The sequence below is a fragment of the Anabrus simplex genome, chromosome 5 (genome assembly GCF_040414725.1).
Source record: "Anabrus simplex isolate iqAnaSimp1 chromosome 5, ASM4041472v1, whole genome shotgun sequence".
Taxonomy (NCBI): domain Eukaryota; kingdom Metazoa; phylum Arthropoda; class Insecta; order Orthoptera; family Tettigoniidae; genus Anabrus; species Anabrus simplex.
In genome coordinates, this window is record NC_090269.1 from 282,296,483 (window position 1) to 282,313,912 (window position 17,430).

Here is a 17,430-nt window from a genome sequence, read left to right on the forward strand (position 1 = left end):
AGCATGACGAACTTGCGTATGCTGCGGATAACGAAACTTGGTAGAACTGACTGCGCTGAATGATATTTTTTAATATCAGCACGTCTTTCTCTTCTTATCTGTAACTGTTTTATTCCATAGAAATTGATGTTATATACAAGGCACGATTAATTTGTATTTTTGGAAGGTTACCACGCCATGTTTTATTCAATAAATTCGGCCCAATCACAGGTGCACTATGACAACCATTGAAGACCACGTGGACTTGATTGAAATGATTCAGCGTTGCCAGGGTTTATTTATTACTTAGTGGCAAGCTCTATTCTCTTCCTACCCTTTTTCTTTATCAGTCACTCGGTTCAGTTGCGTCACGTTGACTGCAATAACAATAGCTGAAGAAGGAGAGGAAACGTACTGTACGCATATCTCAAACTCGTACTGGGAGACAGGTGATGCTCAGGACGATGCCACATAGGCACGTAAAAGTCGTCCATTAAAGCGTCGTACTGGAATGCTACCAATATAACTATCACCGCAAATAAAAACGAGACTATCTGACAGTTTACTTAGCAAAGCACGGAAGTTCAAGGTGCGAATCGAAGAAAGGTTCATTTCTTGGATTGTGTAACTCTGCATTGCTGTGTGATGCACTACAGCCTTGAAGCCCCTCTAGTTTTGTAACGAAGAATACTAGTGAATGATTTCATTGGAGTGGAATAATTGCTCTCACTGAGTACCCCCTTCCTCTTCTCCCCCCCATGACACCCTTCTGTAACGTGTGATGAGTCACTGGAGAAGTGTGAGGAGAGAAACCCCATACCCGCAGTGAGTGTTATACTAAATTATCACCATCATCCCCTTCCCTATTGGGCAGCTGCTTATAATCCGTAAGGGTGAGGTTCATATGGCTCGCAGCGAGGGTACTAATTTGGCAAATGCTTTCTCAGTCCATAATCAACATTTTAGAAGAGCTAACTTTGCTTGGTAGATGTTTAGAGACATGGGCAGACAACCCCTTTCGCAAACATCATGAATGGCCACAAAAATATGGAAAGAATGTTATTCACTACAGTTCTTCATCCTTACGGAAAGTTATATACCCTAAATGTGGTAGATTATAGTAACTTTGTTTCTTTTTAATTTGCTTCGTGCGCGTGGCTGTGAGCTTGCATCCGGGAGATAGTAGGTTCGAATCCCACTATCGGCAGCCCTGAAGATGGTTTTCCGTGGTTTCCCATTTTCACACCAGGCAAATGCTGGGGCTGTACCTTAATTAAGGCCACGGCCGCTTCCTTGCAACTCCTAGACCTTTCCTATCCCATCGTCGCCATAAGACCTATCTGTGTCGGTGCGACGTAAAGCCCCTAGCAAAAAAAAAAAAAAAAAAAGAGGTGTGGATGTAGAAGAAACCATAGTATTAAAAGCTGTAAGTGAAGTGTTGTGGAATATGAATATGAATACATTCCCAGAGGCTTACAGGCCGAACACCAAAAAGTATAACGCTCTTTAATTATGTATGTATGTAATGTAATATATGTACTCGTATGTAATTTAATGCTGGCGAATCATTCACTCATCCTCTTTGTTGCTTCCCCAAGACTCTATAAAACTTAACTCTGGTTTGTTCTTGTAATAATGACGTTCAGATTGATCTGTCAAGGCTTATAGCTTGTTTGTGTTGTTGCAGGAAGATAAAGATCTCGTTCACGAGTTCGTCCAGAATGATGGGCTGGCGTGCCTCATCAAGGTTGGCTCGGAGGCGGACCAGAACTATCAGAACTACATCCTCAGAGGTAAGAAACCACTTCCGGGGCCACTCACCCCGCACTGTCGACATGCTTGTTCAACGAGATTAATTACCATGGTCTGCCACCACATTCGAACCCTAGTTGGACATCCCAAAATTCAATTTAACTAAGGGTAACTCCTGGCACTAAAAGCCATACGCCATTTCATTTAACGGAGATAATCTTTTTGTTGGCCGCGATAAGGGAGTGACTTCTCATCAAGGCGGCCGTGCGTCATATCCCGATCAATGCACCAGAGATTTTGGAAAAGGAAGATCACGTCACGTACTTTGGATTCTACGTAAAACAGTAGGTTCCAATACATATGATTAAAGATTATAATAAAAATCTTCCGGGCTATTATGCCATGGTCCACTCCTCTCGCTTCTCCCAGACGTTTCGACTACTGCTGCGGTAGTCATCTTCTGTGGCGTCGTGTAGATACGCGGGATACAGGAGAGCGTAATAGCCCGGAAGATTTTTATTATATTGACACCGGCCGTGAAAGCCTTCATACTTAAATGATTAAAGATTAATAGCTACTTGAAAGTACAAGCTTGCATTTAAATTGACTACGCGGTAGCATGCATTCGGGAGAAGATGGATTCGAGCCTCACCGTCTACAGTGCTGAAGATAACTTTCCACAGTTTTCCATTTTCACATGACGCGAATGCCAGGGTTGTACCTTAATGAAGGCCTGTTTGCTTCCTTCACTGTTCAAACTTGCTTTGCTTAAATTCGAAATTCGTGATTGCTAAAATATCTCACTAAGGTGATTGCCAATGTATGTGGCACAGTGCCGGCTTTTCTGGAACAGCCCGTCTGCACCAACCGTTTATTCCAGTTCCTGTATGTGTGTAATAAATCATTTATCTTCCCCCCCCCCCCCCCCCGTTGTCTAACTCTAGATTTAAGCACAGTGTCATTAAGATCAACTCATCAGCATAAGCCGTATTACTAATTATGATCTCCGAGTGCTGATATACGAATTATTGATAACAGCGGTTAAGAAAACTCGACCCCCTGTGGGTGGGGGACGAAGAATACACCCGCGGTATCCCCTGCCTGTCGTAAGAGGCGACTAAAAGGGGCGACCAAGGGATGAATGAATTAGAACCATGATACTACTTGTGATTAGTACCATAGGGAACACCATGGGTCGCCTTTACTTGCGAGTAGTACCACAATGATAGGTACTCAATAGGTAGCAGCAGAGAGTGGTTTACTGTGGGTTTACATTACCTGTGATTTAGTACCACTATATGTTTAACACCACGGGCGGATGTTGTCTGTGATTAGTACCATTATGTGAGAAACACTACGAGTCTGGGCTTTGCTTTTGATTAGTACCACCATATGAGCTACACCGAGGGTCTGCGTTGCCGGTGATTAGTACCCAGTATGTGAGGAACACCACGGGATAGTAAGAGTCCCTGTGATTGGTACACCTAGTTGAGGAACACCATGGGTTTGCGTTGCCTGAGCGGCGCCATTATGTGGGAAACACCATAGGTTTGCGTTACCTGTACGATGTACATTACTTGTTAGTAATACCATAATGTGTGGAACAGCATGAGTCTACGTTACTTTTAATTAGTACCGCTTGCCATGGTTCTACTTTGCTAGCGATAAGTACCATTATGAGGGCCACTGACATGGATTTTGGATCCCTCTAGACAACAAACATCATTGATTCAGGATTGTGCTTTGGAAGCAATCCCTTGGCCAGTATTGCTATTGTCTTAAATAGTTTCTTAGAAGGTGGGGGGGGGGGGCATTGCGGGTCGGATCCACTGATCATTCGTCGTATTTTTAGATGCTAGTCAGTGGATCGATTGTGAATTAGATCCGCTGATTATTTTAAATTTATACTCATCAAATCCTTCTTCATCACGTTTTCAATTCTGGTCATTGAATGAACTTTGGACTTTTAAATTGTCATTACATTTCGTCTCATTAGGAGCCGATGACCTAGATGTCAGGCCCCTTTAAACAAGCACCATCATCCTCACAAGAAAAGTCGCTCAAAGCTTTTTCAAGTAAGTTGCATGCTGCTTTGGCTTGATCCTTACACCTGTATTCTGTGGTACAGCCAGACCCGCTAGGAACGAATTTCGCTGCACTTGGATCTGTTTCATGGTTGTTACCACGGAACAGTGAACGCTTACTACATCCATCGAGCAAGCCAGGTGCAGCCAAAATTCCGAAACTACACGTGAACTCCGTCGGTCGCTTGGTGATTAGCTGCTCCGGTCCTGTTCCAAAACAGAAAGATGTGTGTAGGCAAGCGACCATTGCCATTTCAGGTACTTTTACGTAAATACAGCTTGTTGAGTGCTCGTTCAGCAACAACTTTTAAATCGCCGTCGCGCCTGAAGAAACCGCTATGTGAAACATTTCAGCTTAGAACATTGGCCGGTGAAGTTTTGTCATCTAAGGTTGAGTCTTGTGCGAATATTGTCAAGGAATTCTCGCTCTTCATAATATAAGTGCTGCTGGTCAGTATTTCTCAAGAGGGTTCAGTCTCACCAGACTGCCGCTACCCGCTGAGGTCCTCTCCTGATTGGCTCCTCGCTCGGTTGCTGTCCTGGGAGCAGTTGTGGGTTGCGGCTGGGCAGCCCTCTCCTGGTGGGCCAGCGTCGTCTTCTTCCTCCTGGTCCTGGGGCGGCGTCTTCTTCCCGGGGATCCCTTCTCTGCAGGGGAAGAGGCCTCTTCCCGGTGGCCCTCCTCCCGGCCTGGTGACCCCAGGGTAGCGGGTGGATCCGCTGCGTCGCCGTCTTCTTCCTTCTCCTGGCTGGCGGCGGTGGCGTCGGTCGGTGCTAACACTCGACTGCGTTCCCTGTCCTGTGGTGCGCACATCGAGGTCTGCAGCTCGACAGACAGACATGCAGGCAGGCTGGGCCTGGGCAGCAGCCTCAGAACGACAGGGGGCGTCCTTCTCCACTGCTGTGCTGCTCTCCACCATCACGGGCGCTTTCCTGGTTCGTGCCCGAGTGACAGGCCCTTCCTGGTAGGCCTGTGTCTGCGTCCACTTCATCCTGGTAGGGGTCGACGATCCTGGTTGGCGGCCTTGTTGGTCTGTGTGTACTTCGTAAGCTACAGCTTTCCAACTGGGGTCGCGCCGTCGCGTACTTGACAGTGTGTTATGTACGTCTACTTTGAACTCTCGGCCCTCCAGATAAGATTTTATAAGTCTTATATAGCCTGGGTGGGTTCTCTCCGTGCCCACTCGCTTTATATAGGGTCTCGACCGGTGGCGTGGAGTGTCAGCTGGTCGCCTGGCCAGCTGTGCCGGTGAGAACTGTATACTGTATATAAAATAACTGGTTCGATAGAAGGCAGTTCGGTTTTAGGAAAGGTTATTCCACTGAAGCTCAACTTGTAGGATTTCAGCAAGATATAGCAGATATCATGGATTCAGGAGGTCAAATGGACTGTATCGCGATTGACCTGTCTAAAACATTTGATAGGGTGGATCATGGGAGACTACTGGCAAAAATGAGTGCAATTGGACTAGACAAAAGAGTGAATGAATGGGTTGCTATATTTCTAGAAAATAGATCTCAGAGAATTAGAGTAGGTGAAGCTTTATCTGACCCTGTAATAATTAAGAGGGGAATTCCTCAAGGCAGTATTATCGGACCTTTATGTTTCCATATATATATATAAATGACATGAGTAAAGGAGTGGAATTGGAGGTAAGGCTTTTTGCGGATGATGTTGTTCTGATTCGGATGTTTTAGTTACACCACACCAAGTTGAATGGGAATCAACAGAGGGCAATTATTGTTCCCTTATATAACAACATGTTTCCCAGCAGGGATTTGAACAGAGTCCGGAGACTTGCCGAAAATCTACATTTAAAACCATGAAATTAGAACTTTATACGAATAAAAGAAGTTTAAAACCTTCCTTTCAAGCTGTCTGCCGGAGCTATCACATGTTAAGAAAATTCTGCCATTACCTTGAGTTGCTGGGCCTTCCGAACGCTGACCTGCGGCCCCTGCCCCCTTAGTACACAATAAACAGGAGCGGTAAAGATGATAAAGACGATACAACCCTGAAGTGCCCAGCTTTTATAGTATTTCGAGGGGAAGTTTCCAGAACTCTTTACAGATAGGCTGGATGCCTGTACACACGCCCAGTTTTAATTGGCTAAAGAAAATATTCACAAAATTTCTGATTGGTTGATAGATACAGGAGTTGGAGGGGGCAGAAATGTTGACAACTTTGACACAAAAACAAAACAATCTTCAAAAACTAAGGTTAGCCAACTGTAAAAATCAACTTTCCCTTAAGAATTCCTTGTCCTTAATCCCGCCAGAGGGGGTACGTAGGCCGATGGTAGACACGTCTAACAGTTGCAAACCCAAGTACCTTGCATTACATTAGTTCAAGTTCAGCAACATAGATGGCCTTATAGAAGGCGCGCAGTTTAACCGGACGGAGAAGGTGTACCCCCGGTACAGTGATTACATCCCTCCACACCCACTGGTGTGAAAAATTGGGGTAATAATAATAATAATAATAATAATAATAATAATAATAACAAGTAAGTCGATTGCTTTTACGCAGTTACGTCCCAACTCTTGAGAGCAAGACAACGGGCGAAAATCCTACACACCGGCGCGCCAAGGTCATGTTCTTCACACGGCTTCTCACAGCGCAGTGTCGTTCCACATCAGTTTACTATCGTCTCATATTGCTTACTTTCAATCGCAATTGACGCACTGAAGACTCGCTGAGACTGCCGTGCGCCTGTTGTGTTCTTTACAAAGACCTATAGAAGAGTTTAATTCCCCCACCCTTCCAGATCATTCTGGACGCCTGGTCTATTGTTAAACAGCTTCCAGCTTCTTCTGGGAGTTTCCTTATCACAAGCCTTAACAATTCGCCAGGGCTATTGTTTTGCTCGCTCTTGGCCCCGTCCACATTGTCTCAATGGCATTATTGCAGTCGGGTTGCATTGTTACGGTATTGACATTGTGAAAATAGCAAAGAAATTTAAAAACACTTAAAATACTAATGTTTTGCGATCTCGATGTAATAGGGCCCTTGAATCCTTTAAGAAGGATTCTTATGTTTATAAGCTAAAGTATCGTGGTACGAAAGGTTGCCGTGGAAATTGTTCGTGTTGCGAGGGAGGATTGCTTACCTACATTATTCGTCATGTCCAATTTAAGATTTGCCTGATCATTGAAATCGCATGTCTTGTCTTGTTGATGATTAGAATTACCAATGTCTGATTAAAGATTCTCCACCACGCAAGCCGCTTATGATTATTGCATTTATTTGCTACCGTATTGTCTTTTCCCCTTGCTTATAGCTTTAACGTCATTGAACGTGCCGTTGATATCATAAATTACTAGGTACTGTATGATCTTAAGAGTTACCGTTGAAATCGGAGGTTAAATTTATCACGGCAATCTCTTCGGTCAGTTACATGCAGTGTACCGGTAGTAAAAGCCTAATTGATTTAATTTACTTCTTCACGCGCGCATAATGGCATCCTTTGTTACGTAGGGTACTTGGTTATATTGAAACCAGCAATACTTAATGACATGTATTTGAAATGACGAGTGTACAGATTTATTTGGTTTACTTGTCATTAGTTTACATTTATAACAGCACTGTATGTTAAAAGCTCGATTTTACTGACATGTGAATAACTTGGTTCTAAGAAGAAATTAAAATATTTTAATTGCACTTTTTATTCAAACGCTCATGAATTAAACAGATTTGTACTGTATAGAGTGATAGACTGGGGAAGGTTTATCAAAACCACCGATTAAAACTTACCGTACTTAACCACTTAAGTCTTCTATGGTTAACGAACGACTGAACAGTTAGAACGGGTATTCTGTCATGGCAACACTGTGTAAGTAGTTCACGATCTGTCCCTTGAACGTCAGGATCCAACGTCAAAACGTCAAAAACCATAATCGTCGACGTCGTCAGTGGTACATGGTGGTTTTTCTGGGTGAAACTCTTGTATAGGAAGTGTCACTACCATCCATGGGAAGCTACATGTCTCGATCAACACTCACCTGCACGATGTCTAAACTCTCTTGATGATAAATTAACACTTATATACCTGAACCCTTCGCATCTCGCTTCGTTTGGAATCTATCTGAAAGGAGATGAACCATTTTACATGAATTCATTGTCGCCATTTTGATGACTGCCCTACTTAGCATTCAGCACAACACTGAATTGGCATCCACCGTCCCAGAATTTCACCAAGTTTTTGACCCACAGTTAGTGTTTCATAGTGACGTGGTCAGCCTGTTGTTATTTCTTGATGGGTGTAGCATTTCTGCATCTGTCTTTTGGCACATGCCAGATCATAATGTAGCTTCCACTGAAGTCTCAGCTGTGACAGTACGGTAGGGAAGCTGCTGAGGTGGTGCCGAGTAACGACATTCAGAACACGACTAGTGTGTCTGGATGTTATGAAAGGTTCTGTTCATAAGGTCACTTGTGCTGCAATAAGACTTTCTGGTCCAGAGAACAAAGTAGTGACCTTTTGTGGCACTTTTTTGAAGATTCAACTAGCCTCCGGGCTGAAGACTTAACAAGCAGTGGCGAGGTATGCTTCACCTGTGTACATGAATGTGGAATAATAATAATAATAATAATAATAATAATAATAATAATAATAATGTTATGACTCAGCTATCGTACTTCAGGCCCTCTGAAGTGGTGTCATCTCGGTGACTACCTACGAATTTCGACATTCCGATTGTGCTGTTATCTAGCAACAAAAGGAGAATTCTACTGAAACGGATGCCATAACCAAGTTAATTTAATTTTGTCAGTTGCATTTGGTAAGCCACCAATCGGACATTCTTCCACTGATCTTGCTTGTTGTTTAAAGGGGCCTAACATCGAAGGTCATCGGCCCTTCCACTGATCCACTGAAGCAGCTATATAAATAAGTGTGATGTGTAATTGGCAAAACAATATAAATAAGTGATCTGTTATTTTTCCAGTTGTGCTTGGACCAGTGAGAGCTTCTGGAGCCAGAACTCTGTGACCAAAATCTTGAGAAATTTGCATTACAGAATTCAGTAAAGCCTGTATAAACCAGAATTACTAAGATTATTTTGAGTCTCCATGTAAGAGTGGCTTGACTTATTTCATGTATTGATTAAGAATTGTTTCTTACCGATACTTCCCATGAGACAACTTGGCTGGGTATCCAAATGATTCCTTCCAGTGATTCCTTATGTCTGGATGTAATAGTTCGAGGCACTTTGCTAACTACACTGCATTCTTCTCCTCCACTGTAGGCAAAGATTTGTGCAACCTTGCTCATCATTAACCCATTGACCTGGAGACCAAACTGTATAGGTATTATACTTCACCTATTCAGAATAAAGTACAGTATGAGTTAATAATCAGTACCGTACTTGTTTAATGCAATAATTTCAGTCTTCAGAAATGTGTTAGAATCTCTTCATGCAAATAATTGCTTGACATCTATGAGGCATAATCACATAAGGTGGTGGATGCCCTCTAGTGGTATATCACTATATTTCTGAAGTAGTGAGCTATAGGAGGATTTAAGAGTCTTTCATTCTACACATTCATTTGCGAAGAATATCCAGAGAAAATAAAACTGATTAGGTGACATGAAACCATTTGTAAATAATTTGCACTATAAGATCAAGAAAATCTTATACATAAACTGCTTTTTGTTTCTTTGCAGCCTTGGGACAAGTGATGCTTTATGTAGATGGTATGAATGGTGTTATGGAACACAATCAGACTGTACAATGGCTCTATACCTTGATTGCCAGCAAATATCGACTGGTAGTGAAGACTGCGCTGAAGTTGCTGCTTGTTTTTGTAGAATATACAGAAGCAAATTGCCTATTGCTTATTAAAGCAGTGCATGCTGTGGACACATCACATGGTAAGATAATTAAATTAATTATGAATTTTTGCAGTAATTTTGCTTTCTAACACTCTCATTAACTTTAAGATCTCTAGACGTAACGGTTGACATTTTGTTTAGCTGATAAACTATGTTCACAGGCCACAAGTCTCTGTTTGGTTGTACATACTGTATGTTATTGCATCTGCCAATATTTCTGTGCCTGTGCCTTTTCTTATGATATGCATAGTAATCTTCTTCACCAAAACTCTTGTATGAATGCCAAAATATATTTTAAAATTTCATTTCCATTATCTTCTGGCAAAATGGCTGGACAGCCGTTATCTTGGTAATCCAAGACCCTTAAGTGGATAAAAAAAATATAATTTTTCATTTTCTTCATAGAATATGCTTTTCTCATTAATTTGGTTTAAAAAATTCCATTACTACAAAATATACATTTGTAAATGTCCATGTGTGTCATTTGATATGTTCCACTCTGTTATTAACTTACATGTTTGTTGCTCGATTTCCATAACTTTCATATTTTACACTTATTTTTCACCATAATTTAGAAAATACTTAAGGGTATTTTCACACAATTTTGCATGTTAGTGAAGTTTATTTTTATAAACAACATGCTGCAGGCTCTTTCCTTTGAAACAAGTAACTTCTTCTAAATTATTACTAGTGCAAAAATTGTAAAGACTGAAACAAAAGGTAATAATATTAAGGAAAAAAAGAAAAGGAAAGAAGGAATATCTTGGACATTCTAAGAGCATTTTTTTTCTTTTCTCCTTATAGAATATCCTTTCCTCTTAATCTACATGCAAAGTTTCACTATGCACCACTTTTATTTAGCTACTGTTTGTGGTTATTTACAAGTTCACTCATGTTTGAGATTTCCATTTGACACAGTTTTTACTCATGTTTGTAATCAAGCACACAGCCCCCTACCCTCACAACCAACAAGCCATTTTGAATTCCGTGTAGCCATCTGATGGACTCTCTCCTCACTGAATGACTTGCGTGGACTCACGTCAGTCTCATAATTGCTAGTGTTCACTTACGATTAGCTCAAGTCTGACTCCACACTCCTGCAGCTGCGTTCTGAGCAGAAGATTTTTGTAGTTACCTCTACCACATTATTCTGGGCGTCTTCTCTGGCTTCTAAGGAGTATCCTTATCAAGTCTCAACAGTTCGTCAGCAGGTTTTTTCTTTTTCTTTTTTTTTCTTCTCGCTGCTAGCCCTGCACACGTTGTTGCTCCACTGGCGTTGTAGCCTTGCCAACTCGGTGCACTCACGGCCTTCACTGTCACACTATTGTTGATAAGAGTCTTTAACTCATTTCAGTAAAATAATATTCAGACATTTGGGGTATTTATAGTGCAATTAATGTAAACAATTAATGTAGAAATGAAGTATATTTGTTTTAGAGGTAATTATTGGGCTCTTAAAAATCTGAACATTATTTCAAGGGAAGTGTCACACACATCCTTCATGCCAAAATTTACCTTGAAACTTCAGTGATATAACTGAAGAAGACTACATGCCAAAAATTATCCGCTTGTTTCCACTGCAAAGCCACAAAATTGAAGCTTGAAACCTGCATGACAGGGGGACTGCTTTACCCTCTGGCCATGTAGGTTTTGAGCTTCTTGTCACTCCAGTGCTGGCTGCTCACAGTGAAACCTGTACCACAATTCCATCTGTACTGACTAGTATAACTTTTCCTAATGGTTATACACCAAATTGAGGGGTTTATCTTGGTATCCTATGGTGGAAACTGGCAGCATATTGGTTATGTCGGCAAAGTTTAATGTGATGCTTCCCTTGTAATGCATGTTATTCTTATGAAAATTATTTGGGGATATTAGGTCATGTAATATTAAATATCAGCTGACACGTATCGATCCTGCGACCAGGATCGTCTTCAGAGGAGTAACAAAGCATTATGGCAACTGTCACTCCATAGTAACCAGACTCAAGATAGAGACCCTGTTAGAAATATAGTTCATTCCAGGGCATCCAGAGTCGCAGAGAAAGATGTTGACGAGTTAACTATGGAGTGTAACCATGATCTGCTCAGTATATAGCCATCACCTTCTCTTTCATTACTTCTGCTGAAGCCAGCTACGCTGTGTAGTTGGTTACATGTTTGCATTCCACGTCTTTATCAATCGAATTGAATTCCAGTTCAACAGTGCTTAAATAAGAGAGGGATACTCTCCTCAGAAGGTATATAGACATACACAAAATGAACCCACTTTATGGGTTGACATCTCTTGAAACTAATAGCAGTTGAAGGGATATCAGTTGAAGCACAACCTTAGCCTTTATTGAAGTTAGTTGAATGGACAATCCTTATTCTGAATATTCACACAAAAAGTGTGAAGTGCTCAAGTTACATACCAAATGTGAGTTTATAGTTATCTCATTATGCTGTTATAAAACATCTGTATTTCTGCCTGTAGTGTATGTTGAAGTTGTGTATTTTCCTTAAAAACTGATCAGGTTTTTGATGGAGTGGTTCTTATGTTCTGTAGATTTTTAAGCACATCTTTTGCAATGCTCAGAAATCCCAGTAATTTTGTAATTTTACACTCTGTATATGTTCTTATCTCCTTATCAGGGTGGTTGTGGTTCAAATCTTGTTCAATGTAGAGACATAAGATTTTTGAATTGGAACGATAAATATAATTTTGGAAGGAAGAGATAAATGCCTGAATAGATAAGATTCCACATAGTATTTTGTTTATGGTTTATTAAACTACAAACATGCTTTACCCTTTTCTTAACAATTTTTTTAAAAGAAATTGGTCATTGGCTTGTTCACCATTGTCCTTGTATAGCAAATAAAGACATTTTATATCTAATCTGATCCTTAATATTTTTCACAAAGATATTGATTGATTTACATGATCTCACACCGGGTACCTAAAAGACTTTCTCTTAGGAAAGAAACTGTGTTCTTTGATTCAGGGCTACTTCCATGGAGCAACATCATGAAACTTCTGAAAGATTATGATGCAGCAGACACAGAACTACTTATCTATGCCACTACCTTAGTAAATAAGACACTGAATGGTATTCCTGACCAGGACACATATTATGATCAAGTGGATGCACTGGAAGAGCAAGGCATTGAAGGAGCCATTCAAAGGTAAGAGAAAATTGAATGGTGGTGGTGGTGGTGGTGGTGGTGGTGGTGGTGATGGTAATTAATGGCTACCTACAATAACATAAGTTACCTATTGTCAAATAACGTTTTTGCTATTAAAAAATGTATTACATGACTGGTTTCCTTATCTTCATGCAGATGAGGAGAATTGTTTCAAAATGCAGCAAAATCCATCCATCCATCCATCCATGGACAAAATTTACTTTGATGCAGTTTTGTGTCCTTAATGATGCTTCACATCATACTGCAATATGCATTTGATTCAAAACAATGTTTTTCTATGCTAAACATAGGCCTCACGGTGTGTATTTGGTTCAAAATTTGTTGTATCCACTTCCTTAGCCAGAGCAAAGTGCAGTCAGTTTGAGAATGAGTTTGGTGTGATTCTGTGAGACATGAAACAGAGCAAGTCGATAATGTATCAGACGACGTTTAAATTTGATGACCCAGGTAAAATGTTCACATCACTACACAAAAGGGGTAGAACCTTGTGTAGAAAACAACCTGCCAAAAAGAATGACCTAAACAACCTACTAAAGCAGAGATTTGGTGAAACTGGAGGAGCCAATTGCTCATTGCAGTTCTGTTCAGGTATCGTTGATCAGATGGATACAAACAATGATGATAATTCTGATGCTGACTTGACACATGCAACTGCCTTGATGAAGCACGTGGACTTCAATTGTAGAAGAAAAACTTAAGTTGTAATGTTAATGGATTTTGTTTTAAATTTAATCGGAATTTTGAATGTTTATTTTGAAAAAAACATTTCATGTTAATTAGTAATGTTTAATTTACAGTCATCTGTATGCTTATAAAATAAATAATGACACAGTAGTCTGTTTCAAAACACTATTAAGTCCATCAGTTCAGAGCAAAAAGCAACGAACCCCATTGTTAGCAGCTCTAAAGACAGTTTTCCATGGTTTCCCATTTTCACACCAGGCAAATGGGGACTGGACTTCAATTAAGGCCATGGTTGCTTCCTTCCCAGTTCTATACCGTCGTCATCATAAAACCTTTCCGAGTCAGTGTGACGTAAAACAAATGGCAAAAAAGTAAGATTAGAAAAATCTTTGTTTTGAGCTTTGTGAAAAGTTACTTACAATGTTATTCTTTGCAGTGTTTTAACTGTGGTATATATGATAAGTTTTGTTTCAATTAATAGAATACTGATTAATTGTTTAAGTGTTTTAAGCAGTTGCTTAGTAATTATTGCAATAAAAAGATACAGAGTTCCTTTATGTTGATGAGTATGTTAATACATTAACAATTGACTATACAATATAATTAACAATAGTTAAATTAATTTCCAATAGCTAGAACTTGAACTAATAGTAAATATGCTCTAAATTACTGTCACATTCTATCTCTAGTTTTTTTTTCTGTGCATTAATTTTGTTATTTATTGTTTTAGTGTCTCTTGTAGTGTTTTTGTTTCTTGGCCATCAGATTGTAGAATTATTTGGTTCAGATTTCTCTGTAATCTAATTCATTTAATAAAAGCTTATAGACTAAAGTTTAAAAGGGATAATAATGTATCATGAACATTTTTGTGTGTGACTATTGATAGCTAGATTTTCTCTAATCAGTTTATTAGATTATACATTGTCATGTCCCCATTTTCGTTCTAAGTAAGCGAATTCTGAATGTATCAAGATATCTCATAACTGCTTGTTTCGTAAAGGGAAATGGTAAGAATATAAACTTGTTTTGTCATCTTCAATAGTGATCTGATCTTCTCACTTCACTTCACTTCAGCATTATTTTTACGCACCATATACAAAGGACTTCTATTTTTCTTTCTTTCCTCTTTCTTCCCTTCTTTTGGGAGCATGATTAGTACACTGACTTAGCTGCTGGCTTTTCACCTGGACAGTCAAGCTTTGAATCCTGGTCAATTCCTGGGTAGGAATTTTCAACTGAAAAATCATATGGTGTCAGGAAGGACATCCAACCTTGACCCCCCAGTTAAAATCAAAATGAGGCTGGGTGGCTCCAGCAACCCTAGAAAAAACTGGCATACTGTAAATTGGAGAAAATTTAATAAAAGTTTTCTTTCTTTCATTTCCATGCTGTATAATAAATTTCTGACAAACTCATTGGCTACTCAGTTAATAAATCTATGTACATTACAGTATGTAATCAATTTTCCTGTTTTGAGTAAAGTTTCTCTTTTTCAGATAATTTTACATTTTATTTTCTCTGTGCTTCTGTCATTGCACATTATTTTACCATCTATCTAACAATCTTCTTCTATTTTCTCTCATTACTAATTTTTAATAAATAATAATAATGTTGTTGGCCTTACGTCCCACTAACTGCTTTTACGTTTTTCGGAGACCCCTTACAAATTTTTATTGCTTGTCATGTACTTACATTTATATCCATATGTTTGTATTGTTCCAAACTCCATGTTCATAACTCTACAAAAATTATTTAAAATTCTACTTTCAGGTATATGTCAAAGCAGGGTACAGATCTCGACTTGTTACGTCAACTCCAGATTTATGAAGCTGTGCTTCATCACGAAGATGGAGAAGAAAAGGGTACCCCATTAAAGCAACTGGACGAGACTATCAGGTAAGAAGTTTGTTTGCCACACCTCTTGACAACTTAAATAACTATGAGCTAGAGTATGTACATATATGATATCTATTACTGATAATTTAAATTGATATATCAGAAAATCAAATTTTAACACTGTACTATGTTTGGGCTTTCTTTTGATTTCACTTTAATATGATGTTCAGTCAGTATATACTGCTGGCATATATACCTTTTGCGTATCTAAAGGGGTGTATTTATTGTTATCAAAGGCTCTCTGTAGTAAGAACAAATGAGAGAATGCTTCATTTTGTACTAATGGAAACAGCCAGTATTTAACTGTTTTGATTGTGTAGTTGAATGATTTATGTTTATTGGAGAGGTCAAATTTTTATGGCCAAATTTCATATAACTTTTACCCATACATATCACCTTCTAAAGTGTTATTTTCAAATCTTAATTATTATTTTCCTTTTTAATTAGATATTTAAAAAGGAAACTTTAAAGCATTTATTCCCTTTACAATTGCACAAAATTTGGAAAAGAACTTCGATAGTAGATAATTGTAGGGCTTTTATCCCCTAAAGGACATTATCAGGGATTGTCTAGCTGAGGTTGTAAAGGCATGCTCAGTTCTCCAAAAAGGATGGTGGGTTCGATTCCCTATCAGGATGTCAAAACATAAGGAACATTATTTCAACTTCTGGAGGAGGACATGGCCTTAAGGTTTGTTCAACCTACACCAAAAATGAGTACCCACCAGGATAGTTCCTGGCAAAGGTGGCCAGGCATAAAATTAACCACTCTATTCCTACTGCTGACTCCTCCAAAGGGCCCTTCAAGGCTTGTATGGAGATGTCTTTTCTTGGCTAAATGATGATAATATTTCCTTTCTCCTTGCCTACCAATCAGTGAGATGTTCTGAGACTTCTGAATGTGTTGATCTTTATGAATATACACTGACTGACAGAGCAAATGCAACACCAAGAAGGAGTGGTTCGAAAGGGATGAAAGTTGGGGAAAAAACAGAGTCGGCACGGAAGAATAATTGATGTTTATTTCAAACCGATATGCAGGTTACACAATGCGCACAGCATCGACTCAGTAGGATGTAGGACCACCGCGAGCGGCGATGCACGCAGAAACACATCGAGGTACAGAGTCAATAAGAGTGCGGATGGTGTCCTGAGGGATGGTTCTCCATTCTCTGTCAACCATTTGCCACAGTTGGTCGTCCGTACGAGGCTCGGGCAGAGTTTGCAAACGGCGTCCAATGAGATCCCACACGTGTTCAATTGGTGAGAGATCCGGAGAGTACGCTGGCCACGGAAGCATCTGTACACCTCGTAGAGCCTGTTGGGAGATGCGAGCAGTGTGTGGGCGGGCATTATCCTGCTGAAAGAGAGCATTGGGCAGCCCCTGAAGGTACGGGAGTGCCACCGGCCGCAGCACATGCTGCACGTAGCGGTGGGCATTTAACGTGCCTTGAATACGCACTAGAGGTGACGTGGAATCATACGCAATAGCGCCCCAAACCATGATGCCGCGTTGTCTAGCGGTAGGGCGCTCCACAGTTACTGCCGGATTTGACCTTTCTCCACGCCGACGCCACACTCGTCTGCGGTGACTATCACTGACAGAACAGAAGCGTGACTCATCGGAGAACACGACGTTCCGCCATTCCCTCATCCAAGTCGCTCTAGCCCGGCACCCGGCACCATGCCAGGCGTGCACGTCTATGCTGTGGAGTCAATGGTAGTCTTCTGAGCGGACGCCGGGAGTGCAGGCCTCCGTCAACCAATCGACGGGAAATTGTTCTGGTCGATATTGGAACAGCCAGGGTGTCTTGCACATGCTGAAGAATGGCGGTTGTCATGGCGTGCGGGGCTGCCACCGCTTGGCGGCAGATGCGCCGATCCTCGCGTGCTGACGTCACTCGGGCTGCGCCTGGACCCCTCGCACGTGCCACATGTCCCTGCGCCAACCATCTTCGCCACAGGCGCTGCACCGCGGACACATCCCTATGGGTATCGGCTGCGGTTTGACGAAGCGACC

The 17,430-nt window shown here is 40.6% G+C and overlaps 1 protein-coding gene across 1 annotated transcript in view; it reads left to right on the forward strand.

The window, feature by feature from the left end:
- Nucleotides 1-17,430, forward strand: part of Fhos (Formin homology 2 domain containing) — a 1,020,872-nt gene that overhangs the window by 918,989 nt on the left and 84,453 nt on the right. The window contains exons 7-10 of the mRNA XM_068227617.1: nt 1,667-1,772; nt 9,479-9,685; nt 12,630-12,810; nt 15,286-15,411. Of these exons, the coding sequence (XP_068083718.1) occupies nt 1,667-1,772; nt 9,479-9,685; nt 12,630-12,810; nt 15,286-15,411 (620 nt within the window). The remainder of the gene's footprint in view (nt 1-1,666; nt 1,773-9,478; nt 9,686-12,629; nt 12,811-15,285; nt 15,412-17,430) is intronic.